At 31.1% G+C, this 25,841-nt stretch overlaps 3 protein-coding genes across 4 annotated transcripts in view; 2 read left to right on the plus strand and 1 right to left on the minus strand.

Annotated features, from left to right (window-relative positions):
- Positions 1–301: 301 nt before the first annotated feature.
- On the plus strand, positions 302–2,983 carry LOC126772382 (uncharacterized). Its single transcript, XM_050492737.1, has 2 exons — positions 302–685; positions 1,740–2,983. The coding sequence occupies exons 1-2, from the start codon at positions 499–501 to the stop codon at positions 2,477–2,479; spliced, it is 927 nt and encodes a 308-aa protein (XP_050348694.1). The 5' UTR covers positions 302–498; the 3' UTR covers positions 2,480–2,983.
- LOC126772372 (uncharacterized) lies at positions 683–3,479 on the minus strand. The gene is made up of 2 exons (XM_050492724.1): positions 2,980–3,479; positions 683–1,655 (listed from the first exon to the last, which is right to left on the minus strand). The coding sequence occupies exons 1-2, from the start codon at positions 3,276–3,278 to the stop codon at positions 770–772; spliced, it is 1,185 nt and encodes a 394-aa protein (XP_050348681.1). The 5' UTR covers positions 3,279–3,479; the 3' UTR covers positions 683–769.
- A 5,095-nt stretch (positions 3,480–8,574) lies between these two features.
- LOC126772347 (uncharacterized) overlaps positions 8,575–25,841 on the plus strand; it is a 52,153-nt gene continuing 34,886 nt past the window's right edge. Inside the window, exons 1-2 of one of the 2 annotated variants that reach the window (XM_050492684.1) lie at positions 8,575–8,764; positions 9,221–9,368. In XM_050492684.1, coding sequence (XP_050348641.1) covers positions 9,303–9,368 — 66 coding nt within the window. In that variant the 5' untranslated portion in view covers positions 8,575–8,764; positions 9,221–9,302. The remainder of the gene's footprint in view (positions 8,765–9,220; positions 9,369–25,841) is intronic. The other variant, XM_050492685.1, reaches the window with a different exon arrangement.

Below are 25,841 nucleotides of genomic sequence, written 5' to 3' on the forward strand. Positions count from 1 at the left end.
AATCAGATAATTTCTGTTCTATTTTTTCAATTCTTTGGCCCTGATGTTCGACTTCTAAGACTTTTGTTTGTAATTCAAATAAATCATTTTTCATCTCCATGACAAAGATTGTAGCTTTTTGAATTCATTTTCTTGTTTATTGAGTCTCGCATTTATTTCTGCGCGAAAGCTTCTTATTTCTGTTAATATTAAATTATTAAAGTTTTTGTTTCTCATATCTTCTTTACTACTTGACGTAGCTTGTGGTATTGCGACTATGTTACTTGTTAGGGTTCTTACAGACGAACGGCAAGTTGTGAACGGCAGCCGTCGCCACCTGTCGACGGCAGCCGTCGCCACCTGTCGACGACAGTCGTCAACGCGTCGACGGCAGCAGTCAATACTTCGACGGCTGCCGCCGACAGGTGGCGACGCTTGCAGTTGTAGCGTGTTACGTCCGCCATTTTGTCAGTCGACGACAAATAAACAAAGAGTGCGCAAGCGTCGTGCGTCTACAAAATGAGCTCCGGAGACGAAATTGATGTCGAATTGTTAATTATGGCAGTAAAAAAAAGGCTTTGTCTTTGGAATTATAAGCTACAAGACTACAGTAACAAGACAATAAAAAACAGAGCATGGGTAGCAGTGTGTGAGGAAATTGTAAATGATTTTAAGGATAAATCCATAATTGAAAAAAACGCAATCGGTAAGTGACTTTTTATTAAATATTTTATTGAATTTTAAGCAGATTATTTCTTACATATAATAATGGAGATACTATCTATTTGTTTTATATGCAATCCAACTGCCACGAAACACTGCCTTCACTACTGCTAAAATAATCTGAAAAATTTTCTCTTATTATCGGACCCGATAACGAGTCCCCTTCATTAGGGATTGTGGCTATATTTTCCAAACCGTTTATAGTTAGTGTATCTTCAAATGTAAAACCATCTCTGTCACGTACAAAATTATGCAATATGCAACATGCTTTAACAACATCTTTACAGAATTCTAAAGATAACTTCATGGGGGTGTGAAAGATTCGCCACTTATTGGTCAAAATGCCAAATGAACATTCTACATATCTCCTTGCACGTGTTAAGCGATAATTAAAAATTCTCATCTTTTCTGTCAATCTCTTGCCTGGATATGGCCGTAACAAATTTTCTGATAAACTGAATGCTTCATCTCCAATTAAAACATAAGGCAAGGTACATCCATCAGTTGAAATCGGTCTGGGCTTTGGAATGTTGAGTGACTTTTCTTGTAGCTTTGTGAAAAAAATTGTATCTTCAAAAATAGTTGAATCAGAGTGTCGTCCGTAACAACCTATGTCACAAAATATAAATTTATAATCACTGTCACAGATAGCTAAAAGTATAATTGAAAAGTAATTCTTGTAATTGTAATGAGAAGATCCACTATTTCCGGGCTTAAATATTCTTATATGCTTGCCATCAACTGCGCCTATGCAGTTAGGAAATTGAGCGTGTCTTTCAAATCTATCAGCAATCCTTTTCCAAGTTTCTTCGGTTATATTTTGTGGTAAAATGTCGTCTCTCATATTTAACCATACTTGTTGGCAGACATCTTTTATTATGTTGCTTATTGTGGAAATTCCACATCTATATGCATACTGTAGATCTTCAAATGAACAGCCAGTTGCTAAGAACCTGAAAAAATAAAGGCAGTCTTCTTACATATATTTTACTTATTTATTACATACTATTTTAAAATTATTTTTTATTTTTTTTTAGGTATACAGGTACAGTCTAAATGGAAAACTTTAAGAGACGGCTTCACAAGATATTGCAGAACTTTGAAGAGAAAAAGTGGTTCCGCAGTGTCTAAAGCAAAACAGTATACATTCTATGATCAACTACTATTTTTGAAAGATGTTACCGAAGATAAGGGTCAAAGTACTTCAAACTTTGATGCTCCCTCTCAGACAATTCTACCACCAACAACAACGCCAACGCCAATGCCAAAACGACAACGGATACGCCAAAGTGATGGTGATGATGCTTTGATTGAAAAATTAACTAAGAAATTAAATTATAAACTGGATAAAGCTGAGAGAGACTTTTCTCCTCCTCCAGATGAGGATAAGTTATTTCTGTTGTCCCTAGTAAGTGATTTCAAAAACATAACAGCAGATTGGAAATTAGACGCCAAATTAGAAGTTATGCAAGTAATAAAACATTACAAGTCTCTTTCAATGCCTTCAACGAGTCATTCTTCATATAACTACGCGGGTTATTCCACCACAACACATTCTGCAAGACCGGAAAGTCAAGTCACAACTAATGAAAGCTTGTCGTCTCAGAATTCCATGCAAAACACAATTCCTTCAACGAGTCATTCTTCTCATAACTATTCGGCGTACTCCACTACAACACATCCTGAAAGACCGAAAAGTCAACTCACAAATATTGAAAGCTTATCCTCTGAGGATTCTGTTTCAAATACCATAATAACTGAACTCTTCTCAGAATAATTTACTTTTTGTCTAAATTATTGTTATATTGTTTGTTTTTATGTTTTGTATGGTTTTACTACAAGTTGATTATGAGAAAAAAAATTGCAAAGATTGATCAGGAAAATTAAAAAATCTTGTAGCGGCGCCACTTGTGATTTTATAATCAGTATTATGGAGAATTTGTTGTTAAAAGTTTTATAGTATAATATAAATGTTAATTAATGTTAAGTAAAGTTCCTATTTTAACTTAAATTAAAAATGTTGCCAAAGTTATATTGATTTGATCTCATTAAAGTTATGTCCAGTATATACCATTTTTTGATAAAATTAAACCCTTCCTTCAAACGAGGCGTGAAGAGGCATCTTGCGGGCCGGCAAGGCGAGGGCGGCTAGTGCAGAACCTTCTTCCCGACTGTACTGGCCGTCCTCGCGTTTGGACTCTACTACCACTTAACATCAGGTGGAGTAGAGTCATTTGCCCTCCCGGATAATATAAAAAAAAAAAAAAACCCTCTTACCTTAATGTCATAGCGAGTCTTTGCTCAGCTGGTATACTTTTTCGCATCACAGTGTCTTGGCGAGATATTGAAAGTTTCAAAATAGATGTCAACTCATCAAAAGAAGCGATTGACATTCGAAAGTAATTGAAAAATTTTTTTTCGGACCTTCGCAAACGTGGATACAGTGTATAAAAATCTCCCTCTTGTTCTCTATACATTAATATTTCTTCAACCCACACTGAACGTGTCTTTCTTTTTCGTTGTCGTCGGCGATGGCGGAGTAAAAGCAATAACAATGTTTCTTCATCGGACGCCATTTTGCAACTGGCTCCTGTACAAGCCGACCAAGACTGCTAGTATGCGGCACTCGCGGCAAGCGTTGTCGCCTGTCGACGGCAGCCGTGGTCGCCTGCCGGCGGCAGCCGTCGACGTATTGACTGCTGCCGCCGACGCGTTGACGACTGTCGTCGATAGGTGGCGACGGCTGCCGTTCACAACTTGCCGTTCGTCTGTAAGAACGCTTACTATGCGATGAAGTGTTGATATCCTTATTACTCACACTTTGCACTCTTTTAGAACTTGTTTGCAAGTTGAACACTTCCATGTAGATCTAGCGTTATTCGAATCACTGTTAAAATGAACGCAATCGGAATGAAACAAATATGTAGTTACAACTATTGCACTTAATACGTTTTTGCCCAACTCCTATGTTGACCTTACATATCTCACGTGTATTAACCATCTTTTGAATTAATTATTTTTAAAAATTATCGTTAAAATAAATGTGTGGTATATCGGGGTTTGAACAATCAACTTCTCGGATATAGTACCGGAGCCGTTACCAATGCGCCAAACGTTAGCTTGTAGACGACGGTGAAAATATGCAACACTGTTTACTGTTCTGTCACTTATGATGTTTACAGAGTACAGTAACTGTGATATTTATATTGTGATTTATGACGGTAGACAAATAATTATCTACACTGATCTCCGAACCACAAAACTATATGGATGTTATTTATAATGTTAATTCACAATTTTTAACACTTTTTTTATTAATGATTACGTGAAACACCTCACTCAACATATATAACAGTCAATTTTTTATACTAAGTCACTAATTTGCTGGAAATATTTTTTTTATTCGAGGAGCACTAAACTTTTACTGCGTACGCTGTGGTGGCAGCACCCGCACTCAATATTTTATTATTTATATTATTTGAATTAGATTTGTCCCTTGTATGGTTACAAGGGACAAGGGTCTCTTGGTCATTCAAGGGTAGCATGCGCAAGAAATCCCGTGGCGCTCCTCGTTAAGACGGAAAGGGTACCGCTGGTTTTTGAGTGGGTATACCGATGTTCGGGGCGCACTCGGCGCCTAGGACACCTGCGAGCCCCATACACTGTTCCCTTGGGGGCAACGCGTAACGCGTCTTTCCAGCGTTAAAAAAAAGGTCATACAAGGATTACTATTTTAGAATGTAGAAATATTTTGTAATTTTATTAGGAAATTACTATTATTAAAAATGCAATACTAAGTAAAGTCAGAGCAATAGTATTTCCTCAAATATAAATACAGAAAATTTTGACTGTTTTAAAACCTTATTAAAATTAAACCAATTGTCCTAAAACCTAAGATAATTATTTCAAAAGCTACTAACAATACAAATAATTTATTAAATATTGAATTGTCACCGTTTGTTTTATTTTAAAGCAAATTCTGATTCTTTAAATGTCTATACTATGCATACTATGACTACGCCATTTTGACTGACTTCAAAAGTTTTTCTCAACCCTAGTTCAGTTAGGTCTAATGTTACATAAGTGATTTAAGATAACCATTTTTGAATTATAAATAATAGTGAAATTTTTACGTAATTGCCTTTTAAGAAGGATGGTAATTGTTTTAAGAATGGACAGTGCTTTTACACTTAGAAGTAATTGATTACAACTAGATAAATATTTATTGAAAGTGCAAGAAAATAAATATTAATGAAATGGATATTTACCATCCCTTATATCTTAAATGCCTCACCAACCTTGGCACCTAAGATGCTATGTGCCTTGTGCATTTGAAACACTGGCTACTTTATAAATGTAGGCTCTTACAAGCACTTTTGAATTGACATTTTACAAGGTTTTAATTTAATGAAGAGCTAACACCGGTTTGGTATGTTGATTTTATTGAGAAGAACTGGCAAGAAAATCATTAGTATTTTGAGTTCCATTTTATGTAAATAAATATGAAACTTGCTCACATTATTACGGTTGAGTTAAAATGATGCCTTTTTTAGGTGTTTACGAGGTATGGGATTTCGAAAACCTCAGTCACGTATAAATAGAGGCCGTGATCGAAAAAATGCCAGTCAAAGTTCTATATTTCCAATCTTAAAAGTTACAATCGTTGGCATTTGAGCAATTGAGATATACAAATTATTTCTTATACTGTTAATGAGCCGCCAACCACGGGATTATGTCCCTTGTCCCTTTAATTACACTGGTCTACTCACCATTCTAATCGGAAGCAATACAAGAGCATTTAGTGGTTCAATACCTGTTGAGCGTATAGTATATTCCTTGATAGGTTTGTTCGTTCATATTCCCGTTATGATAGGGATATAAAGCTTAATAGCTGTAAATGATCTATTTAATAAAAAAATACCCGATAGTACCCACCTATACATAATTTGAGTATGAAAATCTATTTAGCCCTTTTTATCAGTTCGTAACTTATTAAAGTTATTAATTTGATTGTTTTATAAATATAGCCCCCGATTACAAATGTGTAAATGTGTCAAGTGCGATATTAATGATTAAATAATTATGCAAATATTTTTGATTCACTCGCCGATAAAGAGACTTCGCACACTGTTTGTAAATAGAACTTGTCTACAAATATCCATAGTTAGAATTCATGTTATAAGTTCGTTAACTTGCGAAAATTTGTTAAAATGCTACGCAATTTATACTACATAATCACCAAATACCAAAATGATCTTATTTTATTAAAATCATTGATAAGCAAAGATCTATGTGTCTGTTTACTTGTCTTAATATTTGTAATATCTACAGAGTAATCGAGTTTATTAAACAATAAACAATGCCTCACAGCTAATAATGTCGGTATAGTCCTAACTAATCTTTATTTTAAATAAACCTAATTGGCATATATCTGACTTACTTATTAGCTTTACTGTACTGAATAAAAAATAATGTAGGTACAACCTGTAAAAATAAATGCAAAATGAATTTAAAAGATAAAATTAAACTCGGTGTGCGTAATCATATCCCCTAATCACATTTCCATTAATCACGCTTCAGTTGTCTGTTTGTCAATCATCTGCAATACAGACCTTGACCCGCGACTATTTACAATAATTAGCTTCGAGTTTTTGTCTGTTCGCCTGGGGGATCCTTTGATCTATGAACTGCCCTTGGTCGTGTATAAGTATGGGTGACAAATTCCATCTAGTTTTAGTCATCATTGTCAAGTACTATGACTTTGTGCTTTGATAATGAACTATGTTAGATGACGTAGGATATTAAGATTGATTATTTTAGAGAAACATTTTTTTAATATCAATTCATCTTTCATCAGCTCGACATATTATTGAGTGGAATTGACTATAGCTCGTATCTTGGGTATTCATTATTAGTAAATTTGGAATCAGTTTATGTCTAAAAAAATATAAAATAATAATAATTATACGACACAGGCTTTCGAAGCACGTTCTGCAATACGATGGGAACAAGATGACTATAGCTATCGGTTTGTCAAGTCACGTCAAGTGAAGTAAGTGATTTGAAATAGCGATACGCATCGCATCTTCTTTGTTACTCTTCGACAACTTTTTAAGACAAAATGAGTCAAATAAAACCATGTTTATCTTTTAAATACGTTTTATTATAAACATTTAGATTTATGTATTTGTTTTAATAAATGCAAATTAAATTAATTGCGTGAAATTGTTAACAATTTCAGTAATGGGATCACGGTCCCATTTCCTTTAACACCTCTTACGAGTAGTTGAACTTCCCATCTTCAGTTGGCTAATCTCTCTTGAGATTGGCCGCCGTGATCGAAATCGATCTGGAGAACATTCTTATTAATAAAACAATTGAAGTAGCTAAAGGCTAAAAAACTGTAATACATACGAAATGTCGAATTAATTTTGTTACAATTTTGTCATACAACCCTAGTTTTAACTATACTAACCTCTTTAAAATCGCGTCTTAAATATAAAAAAAATGTGTTTGTTTACCTTTAGTAATTTCTTATGAATATTCTGGAAAGGGCAATGCGCGTGGGAAAAATGATTATTACTGGTGTCAGTAATATGTGAACAATTCTAATATATTGTACTGCATTCTCTATATGGTATAGAAGATATTTTAATGAAATATAATGGTTAATAAAAATACACAGGTATTACATTTAATAAGATAAATTAATTTGTTATATGCTTACTCATCTATACTATGTGATCTTGGTTTGTTTAAACACGTTATTCTCAGGATCTATGAGTCTGTTTTGAAGAAACTATTTATGTTAGATAGCCCGTTTATTCAGAAAGGTTATCTTTACTAATATTGTAAATAAGGAAGTGAGTGTGAAAGAAATTTGGTTGTTTCCCGTGGGTATGTGGTAACCCATTTTTCTTTTCTAACTGTCTAGTTGCTGTTGGCCTTAATGGCCCCTACAGCGTCACCGGGTGGGATGGGCGAGTTGAACACAGCCGGATGTTGGGTGCCACACAAGGGGCTCAAGAGAAACGGACGTGCTAAGTGCGCCACCTGTGAGGCCGGACCTCGGCTTAGGACGCCTTTGAAGTCGGGAGGGTAGTATCCCATTTACAGGTAAGTTGCACGGTTGAATAAACGACCAAAACATAGACTTCACCTTAGAGGTGAGGTTTTCGCGCATCATTCCAACATTTATAGATTCTTACTGTTATTTTATTCAGGATAGTAAGAACATAATATGTTAGTTAGGAAATATGCATAATTACTCACGACATTATCCTAACCGAAATTAATAATGTTTATAACTTGAGTCCTAAACTATCACTCGGTAATTAACAAGATATAAATCAACTTTTTATCGCAATTCACATAACAACTAACATTTATCGAAATAGGATACAATAGGTATGCTTATTGCTTATGTCATAATTATTACTCTGTTTATTTTATTTTTTTCACATACACTAAATACTAAATAAAATGTCAAGTAAAAAATTTGATTTATTCAAAATTAAGCTATTAAATGTAAATCTCTAGAATATTTACATCATATTATTATAAAAGACATATAAATTTTAAACTTATCTTGTATAAAATCAAAATAAGATGCTAATAATAAAGATGGAGTTGATGAAGTTTATTACATCATGCTCTATTAAAAAAAAAGTGCAATAAAAATTCAAACTCTGACCAAAAAACATCCTTAATACGAAAATGTGACATAATCGAACAATAACCATTAATATTCGAAACAGCGGATGAACGACTAACCCAAATGCGATTTAATTTAAAAAATACATTCAAGGACGCAGCCGGAGTAGGGAACGCGTTTTATAGTTAATACTAAACAAAATATCAGTCGCAAACGCATCGAAGATAGAAGCGCACGCGTCGCGAAATTACATTAAACGAACATCGATAATTTAAACATTTAATGCTATAGTTAAAACTTCAGACAAGTGATATTTCAAGTGCCGTTAAGACATCTAAATACTCACATTTTATTCATATATTTAACCTATATCTAAGTAATAGTTATAAAAGGTTAAGCTCAGTGAAGGTACGGGTTCCTCCTTATTGATAGGAATTCTTGTTTTGCATTTGCTTGAACTACTTACTTTTGACAAATTTATGTTAAATTATTTTTGATACCTATAAAATTAGTTTAAATAACACAGAGGCATCGTCCTCAATGTTTAAATTTATACAATGCTTTTAAAATTAGATCAATTATAATATTTATGAATGAAATATTTATGATGAACTGATTTTGTATAATTTATCACTTTGTTAATGTAATTTGTTGTTTATATATTTTACTATTTCGTAGTATAATTCGCACTTTGTATTAATAAATACAGAATATTTGAATTTATAAGACAAGTCATTGATATATGTGTGACTATTAATAAAAGTAAACAAAGGCGATCGTTTTTTTTTAAATTCAGTAATAAATAGTATAAGTTTCATGTACCTATGTTTTCAATAAACATTTGTTTTAATTTTTATTTGCCAGAACCTTCCAGGTCATAAGTTAGTATTACGGAAACGAAGCGATGAAAATTGACTGTTACTAATCAAGTGCGCGTAGTGTAGACATGGAACGTAAATTTTTCTTTTTCTGGTGCGCAACGTTGATATGCTGTTTCGTTGCTAGTGCGAAGGTAAGAAAATACTTAACTTTAATCAATCACTCTTCCAAACGTATCATTGATGAGGTATGAGAGCGTTGTCACTACCTGAAAGAACTACATAGTAATTTCGTGACCCTATTTGGTCACGAAAAAACTAGTATTGAACAACAAAACGTAGTTATGATGTTTTTCAGATTTTATATTAAATCTGTATGATCCGCAATAAAATGAAACCTTTTTATCAATATCAAAGTACCTAGTCTTGTACTTGTCACCGTTTCGGAAAAAAAGACGTAGGTACAAACTCGATGAGATTAGTTTTTTCCATGATTAACGTATTGGTCGAATTTTAGATATTGTAACATTCGAACATGATCTCTCCTCTCTTCACATTAAATGTTCAATATAAGTTTAAGAGTTTTATACGAAATTATTTATGAATGATTGGTGAACTTAATTAATCTTGGTTACAATCCAGAAATTTCCGTTTTTAAAATAATTATGACACAGTCATTTGACTGCCGGCTTTCTTAGAACTTTCTATTTTTTAAACAGATCATATGAACATTTTCTTCAAATTACAACTTTAACAATAAAAATAAAGGTTTCAAGCTAAAATTCCAATATTTCGATTTGTTTTGATAAATTATAAAGATGGACTTTATGACGTATGTTGTAAGCTCTTATTACAAACGAGACATGTCTCAACCGTTAACGCTCATTGAACATAATTACCATAAGATTGATTACTCTAGCACTTATTATAAACTTGTAGTGTATAAATTAAGATTCTAGTGTTATGTTGAGTACGTCGTATTTGTAGGGTTGTCGTTTAATTAAAGAATACGAGAATCATATTATATATCTATGTTTTGTGACTGCGGCTTCGCCTCACGCCTGCTTGCGTTTTTTAAGCTAACAAGCGGCTTGTTAATTAGTACACGGAAGATTACGACCTCTCGAATAGGTGAGCGCATGATTGCATTTGTTGAATTTTGCTTATGGTATAATTCCACGACCCACAGCGAGGTCAGAGTAGGCGAACCAGCTCGGAAAAGTTTCGTTTAAGTAATTAACAGTTAAAGAAATAACATACTGTTTCTGCATTCGCATTACATACAGTTATGGTATATGTATACACTGAAGAGATCCGATAAAAACGCTCTTAAAAAAGCTGAAATTTAATAAATATCACCAGAACTCGAGTTATAGTGTAAGTAGTCAAGAAATGTCTTTTGTTGTTCGCGTTTGTTGCCTTGCGGGCGTAAATATTTTTTTGATAGTTATGAACGAAATTGGCTTTACTGTTGATACACTAATTAGCTGTTACATAGATGTAGCTTTAATTAAGTAATGAAGTAAAAAACTCTAGAAAATAAATGTCAAAATACATTGTAGTAATTTAAACCGCACTTCGTATTTACGTACCGTCTCACACATTGCCCGTTTGATATTATTAATTCAATATTGTGAATGGCGAAACATTAATTGCATCTTGTGAATATTAGTAACCTATCTATCTACTCAACTTATTTTATTATATTAATGAGTTTTTATGTTAATAAGTATTTTATTACCTAACTATACGACTTTCAAATCTTGTTAATATGACATTTTAAGAAAAATAAAATAAATCAAAATTATTTAAGTAATAAATACAAGGAAAAGTTATTCGTTATTGCGAACGTCAATAATAATACTGCAAAACTTGCTAAAATGTAATTTATTGAAATATACTTTTGAATTGTCATTAAAATCACCTGTACTGATATATCGTGACTTGATTACAGACAATTTTTAAATTTGGCAACTTAAGAACTCAAGAAAATTATGATTATCTATGTCGATACGGACCTACCATAAACTGAGCCAGTTTTTTTCCTATTAAATTCCATATTAAGTCATTTAAGTTAAAAAGAATGTATAGACTTTCAAATGAAGCTCATACAAACAATAACATATTTTTATAAAATGCGACTAACGTTGAAGTTCAAAATATTATAAGTTTCTATGTCGACGCGATTCCTATCATATTCAAAGCCAAATAAATGACTTATTTAAAAAATCGATTAGTTACATAACTCTAAATTAAATTTAAAAAATGCCGATCATTGAGATTTTTTTTAAAGATTTTTTACGACATAATCGAGTTAATTGATACAATTATAGTCCAAATTACATCCAATTGTTTTATTTGAAAAACGAATAAAATTTGAAAACCAAGATAACTGACTTAATTAATTATTATTAATATCGTATTAATATTATTTTTATAAATATAAATATATTTTCTCACTAAAGTCGTATATTGGTTGCTTCAAGATTTCTTCTTTAGAATATCAAACTAATGATGACAGACAGAAATCAGTAACTAACCTCTCGCTCCATCAAAGTTTATTAGTAAGACAGCTTATATACATAATTTGATTGATATTCGTCACAGAGGTTACGTGTTATTGACCTCTGATAACGCGATGTAACAATAAACAAGTATTATTTACATGACCCAAGATGTTATCTTGCAACCTCATTTTTATTAGACTAAATGTAAGATGCGAGGTTGCTTCTAATAGACTTTAGAAGTCTATTAGAAGTACTACTACTACAAAAAAAACTATCTACAAAATAAATAATCACTTAAAAATCAAAATATAGTTTATTCTAGTAGATTCTACCGAGAAGAACCGACATGAAATGTAGTAGTTACACTTTGCTGATAATGAAATTACGTAGGTAATTAAATACAATTAAATAATTTATTTATTTCGCGTATAAATAAACGAAGGCCACTCCATGCTTTTTTGTCATATTTTAATCTTTTATTGAGTAATACGTCTAATTAATCAAAGTGTTTTTATTTATTTAACATGAGATTTAATTTTATTAATAGTAATAATTTATTAAAAGTTAAAGAAAATTTACCAATTACTGAATTACCGAATTGAAATCTTTGATAAATATCTATACTGACTTTGTATTAATACAATTATTATTTGGAAGAATACCAAATAATAAAGTGAACAATACAATATTATTTCAATAATAAAGTGAAATTTTCTTTTCTAATAAAATCGTGATTAAAAGTTATTATAAAGACCAACAATAAACAAAGTACACACTCTGTGTCTTACGTTTCATCATTTAATATAATCGCTGGAATCGATGCGAGAAATCGATTTTTAATGCATTACGAAAATTATTATTTCGAGAATGAATTACTTGTATATTATAATACAACTTTTCGATGGTCAATTAATAGTGATCCTTATAAAAGCCATCTGCATAGTAATTTAATAGTATTTGAAACATTCTATTTTAATCTATATTGTTACAGAAACAAAATAAACATTTGTTTTATTCATATATTCACTGTGATTGATTCACTTACTAGTGATTACTAAAAAAAAAATGAAAAAAAAAATGAATGCAGTTACGATGAAAAGAAAAAAATCTTCTATTACATAAAATAAATATAAAAGTGTATTTACCAGCTATATGAGAGATATTAAATATACCAAAAAATATTGCATTATAATTGATAAAAAAACTTTTCAATCAATATTTGCTGGCTGCAATGTTATGGCCGAGCCTACGTATAAAATGTCTAGAAAAACAACTAAAATATGATTTATTAATAAAATATAAAGTCGATAACAGTCTGAGAATAAACTCACTGGATGCTATCTATAACCGTGCATTGTATTGCTTCCGCTTTGACCGCAAGTGAGCCAGTGTAACTGCCACAAGGTTCTTAATAATACATTTCCACAAAGCTCGCCTGCTACAATGCAAAATAGTAATATCAAAGTCGTTACCACTTTCCACCAGCCGACCTTTTTGTTCTATTTCCTATTTTAAAAATAAAAAAAATTATAATTCTTCAGAAATGAAAGGTAACAAAAATGAAAGGAAATTTTAACGATACGGAAGAATGAGAGACGATATTCGGTTACAGAGATTTAACGTAATATTTAATTGTTATAAAATCTATGAAGATGATGTCTATCTGTTTGAATGTATGTCATTATCTTCCGGGAAGTATATTCGGAAGTTTATTATTGTTTTGTTATAAATGCACATGATAAAATTGTGACACAGTATAAAAATGTATGTACCAGCTATATTAGAGATATTAAATATAACAAAAAATATTGCATTATAATTGATAAAAAAACTTTACAATCAATATTTGCTGGCTGCAATGCTATGGCCTACGTATAAAATGTCTTGAAGAACAAATATACTACAAAATATTTTTATACTTAGTAAAGACCAATTCGAATAGATTTAAAATATATTTATAGGCTACCAGCTTATTTAATCGTCTTTCATTTATTTAAATAATTAACGTAACCGTTCCTTTTCCTTCTGTATATGTCCCACTCATAGACAAAAGTCTAAGCTATGTACGTACTCTTCTGTCATGGAGAAGAATTCGGAGTTTATTATACTAGTTACGACTGTATTAACATTTTTATTTATACTTTATTATATGTAACTGTCTAAAAATGCATTTACGCACTTAAACCGTGTTTGAACTCGCGGTCTTTCGTTAATATCCACGTATTCTATCCACTAAGCCATTATAACCCACCTATGAGATTAAATGTATGGAACATAATTATATGCATTATAATATGTAATGTGATGTAAGAAACACGTATTATTCGAAACGTTCGTATATAACACAATTATCATATTATGGACAGTTGTCGAGTAATTTTGATATTATACTATTTAAAGTGATTTGAATTATTGTTCTCACGATTTAATGTAAGGTTATATTTACACTAGTATAAATTTAGTCAATGTACGTTAGCTTTTTTTATTGTGTGAAGTTGTTGTTACACTCAACAAATGAAATATTTAATTTATTTTAAAGATTGATTGATTCACATACTAGTGATCACTAAAAATAAATTTAAAAAAAGTTAATTATATTGTTGCCTATACTCAAAGCATTGGTAAAGGAAATACATAAGATATTCCTAATAAGAGGCGAAAACAACACACTTCTATTGGAGAATCCAGATGGCGCCTCGATCACTCAACATTGAATAGAAAAATTTCAAACATTATCATTGTCACCGCGTTTAGCAATTGGATACACTTTAATTGGAAGAGAAGTTCAACGATGATGTTGCAAGAGTTTATATGATTTGAATATTAAATAAAATTGTGAAATAGAGGTAACACGTATGATAGTTAATTTTTGGATAGATATATTGATTTATGTGCGGTCCTTTCCTAAGCCTTTCTATCGGTCAACAATCAATTGGACACATTCATATCGCAATTACATTTAATAATTTTATAATAATACTCTTATAGCTCTTTGTTTTCATATTCGACATTTGACATTTCACGATGTGGTCCATTTTCTTTTTTTTATATAATCATGACCGTGAAGACAAATGAAATCTAACCTAATTAGAGGATTGCGTGATGAGTACTCGACCACGGAACAAAACATTACGCTAATGTATTTACACTTAACAGTTCAATTTGTTTCTAAAGTTTAAATATTTAAAAATGACACACAGAATACAATGACTTGTGAAATAGTTGTTGGTTTTTTTAAGAATATTACTTAAGTCGTTTTAAATTACTTTGCTTGACTTAGGTTCAATGTAAAAAAAAAAATATTTTGCTGATACGCTTCACAGTTCATAACAAAACTAAGAGAAAATTGTCTGTAGTTTCATGCTTAGTTTAATATTCTTTGGGATTAATCGTCGTGCACTTTATGGACACAGATAAAAAATATAATTGTGATAATACCTGTTTGCGTGTCTATGACAAGAATTACATGAAAAATATTAGATAGATTATAATTATCTCGGTCTTCTACTACGAAACGCAGGTTCGAAAATAACCCATAGCCAATAATCTATACCGTACTGCCATAACCGATTTTACCATAATTTTAACAAGTAGTTGTGGAGAAATATTTGAATATTTAAATAATGCATTGTAAATAATGTTGCTAGTACTATTGTTTTTTTTATCTTATGAATTCATCAATCTTTCTATAGAATCCCTATGTTCAAAGACCCCTCGAACAAAGTAGCGGGACAGCTCGCTTACAATGACTTAACATAAGTTACGTAACGTGGTCAAACTTACATAATGACAAACCGATTGTGTTTTGAGGTCCGAAGCTTGAATAGGTACAATTTAGTCATTGACATTAATCTTAATAAGCATGCTTTAAGATTAACTTTCATATCTATGGTATTTAATATTTACAAACTAGCAAGAATAATATTTTTTATTATTACAAGCAACAACAGTTTTTGTAATTTAACCAAAATACTTCACTATTTTGATATATTAAGAAAAATGGCATTAAACATCTAAAAATATATTAATTAAAAATATAACGTATTTCCATTGAAAAATGTGATTATTTAATAAATTGAAACATGCATATAAAAAGCTATTAATAGAACACTAACTATACTAATATTATAAAGAGGTAAAGTTTGTGAGGTTGTATGGGGTAATCTCTGGATCTACTGAACCGATTTTAAAATTTTTTTACCAATAGTAAGCTACATCATTTATGAGTGTCATAGGCTATATACTAACCCGAAAAATGAAAAGACTTTTTCGTGGTAGTCGGATATCGTGGCCAACGCGACTTTTGGCAGTAAGTAAATAAATCCTAGCACTCTGTACTAACCGAACCACAATCATAATTTCATTACAAGTAAAAATGTTTACCGCCCAACAAAGTGGGCACGGGTCAGCTAGTATAATGTATATTTTATAATAATACTAAAACGGAGCTGTGTCTGTTATTTGTTGTTTTTAAAAAGAGTATTTGTTGTGCTTTTCATTGTTAGTGGCTCTTAATGAATACTTAGCTGTGAATAATTTAAATTAAAAAACCATGAAATATTTACAAATAAAACGGATCCAGTTGCTTAATATTATTTTAACAAATGTATAGTTCACGTGTTTCAATAGAAATAAAATAAAATAAAAGAAAGTAAAAGAGGTCATACGGATGTCACAATGACAGACCATGGCACGCCATCTTAGATCAAATTGACAGTTACAATTATTTTGACACTATTTTGACATTACATTTCATAATAATATATTTCATAATATCTGTTATTATTTTTACTATAATAATATGGTCAGCGCAAGTCGATGCTTATTTAAAAGACAATTTGACATAATAATTACTAATAAGTGCGAATGATGAAAAATGGTGTGTTAATTTTTTTGTCAGGTTAATTACTGATTAAAATAGAAATTGCGTTGTTTATCTGTAATGGCTAGGCTAGCTTGTTCGCCTACAGGTCAAAATGTCTTGGATTCGAATCTCGGGTGGAGCATTAATAAATAACCAGTTTTTCAGAAAATACGTAAAGTCGTTGTTTCTGCGCCTACTATTTACGAGGTCGTTTAGGATTGATATCATCGGAGCATGAGAAACAGATAAAAAAGTGTGCCTATGTTTTATAGCACACGCTCGGACATTATAACTATCGTTGTGACTGAAATCGGGCAGGAAACATTAAAATTATGACCAGTTTACTATATTTCGTCAGCATCTTATTTTCCTTAAAGTATTCGAATAGGTAAAGCATGACTTTGTTTTTTAAAAGAATATACAATGTTGACTCAGGATTATTTTCTTCGAAATTTTTTATTGTGGTCTTTAGTTTCTTAGTATACTTTAATGTTATTTTGTTTTCTGGAATATTTATAAATTAGGTCATATTAAAACTAAATTATAGATAACTTAAAGAAAATAGAAATATATTTTTTTTTCGGGAAGTGCATTTTTTAAATGTTATGTAATATGTAGGCCATTACCATAAATAAAATAAAATTGTTTTTTTTTCTGTAATACGTATTTATTTTTAAGTAAACACACATACACCTAATACGAGGGAGAAAATTACTTCCAAACCAGTATTTATACGGCACAGTCTGCGACGTCATTAATAAAATGCCATTTGCTAAGGCAAAGTACTGGCCAAGATACGGAAGAATTAATTAATTATATTGAAGTTTTTTTTGGTAAAGATAGGATTTATCGCTTGACGCACCTTTAGCGTACGGTAATTTGAATGTTTTTCAAATAACTTCCGTAAAAAACAAAACAATTAAACCTTTGAACTTATCTTAAACAATGACTGCTGACAATATTGGGCTTAAATGAACATATAATTAAAAAATGTATATTATTTTGCTGTTAATTCAAAATATTTAATTACTTTTTTTAAGAGTGTGAAGCAAAAAAACAACGAATAATGAAATTATTATAACTATATTCCAAATACAGTAATATATGAAATTCACTACTTTACAAAGTTTACCTACATAATAGTCGTTATATTAAGCCCGATTCACACTATAGCACTTTTGATGTAATTCAAATGTAAATTAGAGTGCAGTCATCGAGTATTTTTTTTTATAGAATTTTAATTTTGTTATCTCTTTCTGTAGTTTCATCTTTCAACTATTTAGTTTACTGTGAGTAACAGTGTTTCTCGCTTAACAGTCAATTCAATCCTATAACATGACAATTCAAAAGTACCTATTAAAGCCTAAATATTTTTAACTGGCAATAAAAATAAAAGGCAATGCTTATTTATCATTTTGAATGATTGGTCCAAGACAAACATTCAAAGTGATGTAAATGTTCCTTTAGCTAGATCGGCAGTTTGTTAAAAATTTTTTGTATCTTAATTCATTATTATAAATGACTACAAATTGTTATTGGAACATCACTCTGATTTAGTTTAGATCATTTCCAAAAATCCAATTTCACGCTTGTCCATTTGAATTTAACGAAGAATAGTTTTAATTAAACAGGAAATCTTTTTTTTTACGTATCAATTATCTTTATATATTTATAATTGTCATAACAATGACTATTATAATATAAACATCGTGATGATCTATCGTGTATAATGATCAATTTTGAATATAAATTACTTTATTTTTTATTTACAATAATCTGTAATAATATTTGATTGTTCGCGTAATTATTATTTGATGGCCGATAGAGGCGGCAGATCTACCTTCGGCTTTATTTATCCTTTTCCAGATTGTTTAAATTGATTCTGTTTTTTTTTTTTTTAATAATTGCGATATTATACTCCGTTTTAAATAGCACGTTAAGACAGTATTATCTTTTATGTTACGAATTTATATATATGCGGAATAAATATGCAAAGTCAGATTAGGCTAACAATATATTATGTACATATTATGTATAATTATGAGCATATACTCTCACGACCTAAAGGGCGGCAATAAACATAATTTAGTCAGCTTATAACATAAATAGACGTAACAAAAATTAAATTATATCCATTAATAATATTTATCTATATATAATAAAATTATATATAGCTTAAAAAGGAAGGCAAAAGTTAGTCGTGTCGTTATCGGTCGTGGAACAAATAGGGCTTTGAAGGTACTTGCAAATCTAGAAATTCAGTAAGGCTATTTTCACTATAAAATATTATTTCATATATGAATATTTTTGTATTTGTAAACTATACCTTAATCATGAATATTTTAATTAAGTTATAGCGCATGTTATAGGTAAACAAAAACGTGTTCGTTTTCTAACAAAAAAAAACAATTCTAAATAACTGACTGACCTTTAAACGTTTTATTCATAGACATTACGCGGATTTTCGTTAGAGATTTATCTCACGTGGTTACGTTGTGAATGTATTTGTGTCCTTGCCTTGTATAGAAGTAAAATTTATTAGTAAAAGTTATATACACGAACTTTAAATACAGGTATTGCATGGATAGGGATTATTTTTTGTTTCTACTTTTTTTTTTAAATGTATAGGCTAGCGCTTGACTGTTATCACAGCTGATGGAAAGTGAGATACAGTCTAAGATGGAGCGCGCTTGCCTAGAAGATGCCTGTTCACTCTAGACTTGAAGGTATCCACATTGTAGGTGGTGAGGAAAACGGAGGTCGGGAAGGTATTCCAGACCTTGGCGGTGCGTATCAGAAACGAGGAAGCGAATCGTTTCGTACGTGTCTTAAATACGTTAACTACGTACGGGTGCAGATCTTTTCGATTACTCGCAGTTCTATGGTAAAAAGGTGAAAGGTTCTGCATATATATTGTTTTGGATTTTTTTCGAATAATAAATTATACTTAAGTCCATCTATACTAATATTATAAAGGCGAAAGTAACTCTGTCTGTCTGTTACGCTTTCACGGCTAAACCACTGAAGCTATTTTGAAGATTTTTTTTTTATAGGAAGGCGGACGAGCATATGGGTCACCTGATGGTGGTCACCAACGCCCATAGTCATTGCCATTGTAAGAAATGTTAACCATCGGTTACATCACCAATGCGCCACCAACCTTGGGAACTAAGATGTTATGTCCCTTGTGCCTGTAATTACACTAACTTACTCACCCTTCAAACCGTAACACAACAATACCAAGTACTACTGTTTTGCGGTAGAATATCTGATGAGTGGATGGTACCTACCCAGACGAGCTTGCACAAAGCTCTACCACCAGTAGAAATTTGGCATGAAGCAACCTTGAACCCTAAGAAAGGACATAGAATACTTTATATATATTCATACCTAACACCTATCCCCTCCAACCCAGCGGGAGAAGCCGCTGGCGAAAACTAGTAATTTTATAGTACAATACGTTTTAGTTAATCGTGCCTATAAGACGGATATAGACGAGACATCGAAAGCTCGACGTATTATTATTTCCATTTATAAACCTTTCATTCAATACTTAATATGCGTTAACACATAAAAACGTCAAATATCATCGAAATCGTTGAATTGTCATTTTATTAACTTGTTTCAAAATGGCGTCCACGCTTTTATATTCGTTAAAGTTTTGTGTATTTTAATTTCCATAGATCGTATTTAATAAAACAGCAGCCTTTTTATATATTTGTTTAGTTATTACGTCATTAATATTAACAAAAATTAAGTCTTTCAAAGATAATAACAGTAACAGTAACAGCCTGTTAATGTCCCACTGCTGGGCTAAGGCTTCCTCTCCCTTTTGAGGAGAAGGTTTGGAGCTTATTCCACCACGCTGCTCCTATGCGGGTTGGTAGAATACACATGTGGCAGAATTTAAATGAAATTAAACACATGCAGGTTTCCTCACGATGTTTTCCTTCACCGTTAAGCACGAGATGAATTATAAACACAAATTGAGCACATGAAAATTCAGTGGTGCTTGCCCGGGTTTGAACCCACGATCATCGGTTAAGATTCACGCGTTCTTACCACTAGGCCAAAGATAATAAGATTGTTGTGAAATATTATTTCCATTTTTCAATATTGAAATAATTAGTCCACCCATTAAAAATAATCGTGGCATTCTGTCGCTGGTGACTGAGCACGAGATGAAACACAAACTGATTTGTTGTCTTGCCCGGATCTTAAACTGCGATCTTCGGTTAAGAAGCTGTCTGCTCACAAAACTATTTAAAAAAAACCGCAAATAGTATGGGTTGCTTCTTTTACTGCATTGATTTTTTCATATCAGCTTAACTTTAGCTAATAGATTTACCTGATTATATTATCTAACAGATAAAGAATAAAAAACCATTACGAGGTGAGAATTACTTAGTAAGTTCCTCTGTTTTTGTGATCGATTGTCAAGATTATAAGAATCTCGTGTTTCATGCACTTCTTATGAGTTAAATTAACAATACCTCGTATATGTACGTAGGTAACATGTTATTAAAGATAAGTATGCTTATTGTCAATTTGCATTGTGTATTTTTTCTTTTGTAACATTGCTAGCTGCCAGTCCTGACTTCGTAAAGATAAAATTCATACAAATTTACTCTTCCAATTTTAACATATTTAAGTTGAAAGTTTCAATAATCCTTTATTAGCGGATATGCATGGTTTAAAATAAACAAATATTTTAAATTTCAGATTTCTATATTCATTAGTTTTTTTATCTGTGCGTTGATGAGTAATAACGATTTTGTAAATATAGTCTATATTCATAAAAAATATCAAAATATTAACCTAAAAATGTTCCAATTATATATATAAAAAAAAATTTACTTAATTTGTTAAAAAGAACTTACTACTAATAAATATATTTTTGAACTATCTATTATGAGGTTTTTTATCTAATAATTATCTTATTGCAAAGTTCGATAAGAATTTTGACTTTTAAAGTATGATTTTAAAACATTCACGTAACATTTTAAAATAATATTCATATTATATTATACCTATCGCCACGCTCTTAAGACTGGTTGGACGCGAATCTTTTAGTGACCTTTCTGGGTAAAAAAGCGGTTAGATGTAAATTTTTTCCAATACGCGAGTGAGAGTGTCTAACAGTGGGTCAAGTTTTGACTCTTGTTTATGATTGACCTAGTGATATTTTTTTACAATAATGCTACCTACATACAAAAAAATAATAGCCTGTAACAAATGTCTTAAAAAAGCCGAAATGGCTCAGTGGTTAGAACGCGTGAATCTTAACCGATGATCGTGAGTTCAAACCGGGCAAGCACCACTGAATTTTTATTTGCTTAATTTGTGTTTATGCTTAATGTATCCAAACCTTCTCCGCAAAAACGGAGAGGAGGCCTTAGCCCAGAAGTGGGACATTCACAGGCTATTTCTATTACAGTCTGTTAACAATGTCCTTGTTAACTGAGTCTTTGGAGCTTAATCCACCACGCGGCTCTATTGCGGATTGGTGGATAACAAATTTAGCATTTCATTCGATACATGCTGGTTTTTTCATGAGGTTACTTCACCGATGAGTTCGATATGAATTATAAACACACAATTAAGCACATTAAAACTAAATGGTGTTTGAAGTTTGAACCCGCAATCTACGGTTAAGATCCACGCGTTTTAACCGATGAGCCATCTCGGCTCTTGTAACAATGTCCCTTTATTGGGTAAAACTCACAAGAGACAATGAAAGACACATTGAGGTGAATCAGAAAAATATATTCGTTCGAAGTAAAACGTAATTTACTATCATTTACAAATTTATTCGCGTGGCATGTTACAAAATGGCGGTCAATGCTCGTTTTCTCCAAAGCGAAAATTTGAACGCAATGAACACAAAAAAAAAAATTGTGTATTTTTTGTTTTTCACTTTTGAAAACGATTAACAAGTAGAATTGTGTAAATTACTATACGAATATTTTCCTTCAACTCAACGTCTAAGATAAATACTGAGCCTTTATAAGGATGTTAGAAATAAAGCTAACAATACCAATTATTTAAGCAAAATACTACGCTATTTTAATTTAAGTCAACAGAAACCAGTTATAGATGCTAATAACTTGCACATGTTCGGTTTTCGAAGTATGTTAATCTTATAAATTCCTTTATAAGTTTGTTATAGTAAATCAAATACTAACATATTTAGAGATGAGCTCACTCCTTTTATAAGCCTACTTGAATGTAATATAGTCGACGACAAATTTTCTTTTTAGGCAAATGTGGGTGGATTTGAGTGGAGTAGGATGAATGTACTCGTATTTTAAATATAACGATATGATTTTAATGGGTCTACATTTTTTTTTGTCTATGGAGAGCAGAATTTGAATATCCTTGAGATTTTATATGTATTATCACACAAAATAAGTGCCAAAGAAGATAGGTGTTTACGTAATTACATAACACTTTAATATTTATAAAAGGAAACTAACAGAATGTAAATGTCCTACAGCTGGGAAAATAACCTACTCTCCTCTTGTGGGTAATGTTTGTAGCTTATACCACCACGCTCCAATGTGGGGTGAACACAAATGTAGCAGAATTTCAACCAACATGTTTTCCTTTGCGCAGGAGCACGAGATAAATGATAAACACAAATTAAGCATATGAAAAGTTACTTAACCTTAGTTAGAAAAAAAATAATTAATAACGTCATTTAAGATTTTTTTTTTATTAAAGTTAAACTTACCAACTTAGCCTATCAACTTTTTGATAATTAGGTACATTGATTGCAAATCTTTCACACTATTTAACATGAATCATTTTTACAATGAATCAGGTGTCGTCTGTGGGTAGTCATATAACAATGTCGTTCGGAACGAGTTTCAAATTATTGGTATTATTACATGAGATTTAAATTTTAGATGTTTATTTATAATTATTCAAATATTTGACCTTGGGTGGTCCCCTGTCTGTTAATGAGCTATTAACTGACAAGGTTGAATATAACGAATTAATGCTACTAAGTTTTATCTGCTTATGGTTTCTTAAAAGGAGTCGCAACGAGTCGAAATTGATTAAAATTAAACAGGAAACAAATTTTGATGACAGATATTAATAATTTTTGATTTAAAAAAAAATATGATTATGTATTATCATCAAAATGTACCCGTCACGGGGCGCCAAATTGATTTTAACATAGTAACAAAGTACTCGTATATTGTCTACATTATAAGCATATACAAGGGAGTAGAAGGATGGGGTATGACGGCATAAGAGACCGTTGATGTTTGCCTCCGCGGCATACGAGTCTGTCTTACCCCCACTGCGACAATAGATGTTTCACATCAATGTCGAGGTTATAGTAAAGATGTTATAATAAAGATAAGTAAATATTTTTTTGGTAACCTTCATTGCCCAAACCCTAATTTTACTTCGATCTCGACACACTGTCTATTTGACTTTGTTAACAACAAAATTGTCTGCTATGAGTCAACTATAAAATTCCACAGAATACTTGATTTTGAGTAATGATTTGGGAGACAGTCCACCATTGATGAAACAGTTTCGTATATGATTATAATATAATAGTAAATGACAATAGTGGCGTTTACAATTAGCGTAGTTACGTGAATATTGGTATCCGAATATGGCGGAGCGGCTTGTGTACATATGTGTTAACAGTAAGATCATAAACGCATTAACCCATTTTTTAAATATGATTTCTTACTTGAAACTAGACTAAGTAAAAATATATTTAAATAATATATATGGCTCAGTGGTTGGATACGTGAATGTTAACCAATGATTGCGGGTTCAAAGCTGGACAAGCACCACTCGCTTATGAGTTTGCCTGTGCTTAATCTGTGCTTAAAATTCACCGTCGCGGCCCAACAATGGTATATTTACATGTGTTACTTTTTATATCTTTAACTGTCATAGTGTATTGTGTTATATGTTATTTTTGTAAATTTTTTAATACTTTTTGATTGTTAATTTATTAAACACATCCTATCAGCCTTTGACCGTTTCGACGAACTTGTTCAAACGAAATATCCGTAATAAACTAAAGCAAAATAAATAAATAAATTTAAACTTACTTCTAAAAATATTAAGGACATTCTTGATGACGTTAACTGCACTTTAATAATTGCAGAAAATTTGCACATAAACGTGCACATGTAGGTAATTATCATTAGCAAATATTTTCATGATTCTTCGAAAGTTCTCCGGCATAAGATAAAAAAGTCATTATAACATGCTATATACCGCCCGCGTGTGAGAGGGTGGTAGGTAACGAAGGTCCTTTTCTGTACATCTGACAATGTGTACGCTACATTTCATGACGACTGGTAGAGAACTTATCTAAAGTTGTGAAAGCGGAACAAACAAACTGACTTTCGCATTTATTATATTAGTAAGGATAAACCTAGGGAGCAAATAACACTTTTGTTACTATTTTTAATTATTATTTTTAGCTTTAGGAATTTTTGTTATACTTATATTTCATTTTATACTTCCAAATTGTGTTAAATTTATTTTTATTTTCTTCAATTATTATTTTAGATGCTTAGTGTCATTTTTGCTTGTCGTGGTTACCTATAAGTATGGCAACTTTTACGCTTAGACCTATTCATTTATAAACTTTTAATTTGTAATTATTACTGTAGATAGACTGTAAATAAAAAAAAAATATTTATAACAAATTTAGTGAGAGCGAATCCGTAGCACTGCTAATGTATAATTAAATAAATCTAAATAAACCTTTCAGATTAATTTAACTGATTTCGATGCTTATAAGCATAATAATACTATTTCATTAATAACATAATATTTTTTCTACATTCGTTTCGTAATTTTCGTAAGTTTCATTAGCCATTTAATCAATCGTTCATTCTTCAAAATGAATCATCATCGATTTAAAGGCGGATCGCGTTTAACATATATATATATATATATATATATATATATATATATATATATATATATATATATATATATATATATATATATATATATATATAATTTTAGTATGTTGTAATACATATTTCATTATGCTTTTATTTATTTGAGTCTAAATGACTCAATAGATAGAACTTGTCAAGTGTAACTGAAGTGGCAAATTTAAAATATAAATTGGTGCTTACATTCATAATTTTATTCATTTCATTCTCGGCAGTGACAGATGCGTTTCTGTCACATGTATATTTGCCATTCCACAATGAAGTGTGATGGAATAAACTCTTTTCTTCCACAGGATATAAAGGGTTTCAATCAATTTAGTTTCTATCACTTTACTTCTTTCGAAGTCA

Source organism: Nymphalis io, chromosome 12 (assembly GCF_905147045.1).
Source record: "Nymphalis io chromosome 12, ilAglIoxx1.1, whole genome shotgun sequence".
Classification (NCBI taxonomy): domain Eukaryota; kingdom Metazoa; phylum Arthropoda; class Insecta; order Lepidoptera; family Nymphalidae; genus Nymphalis; species Nymphalis io.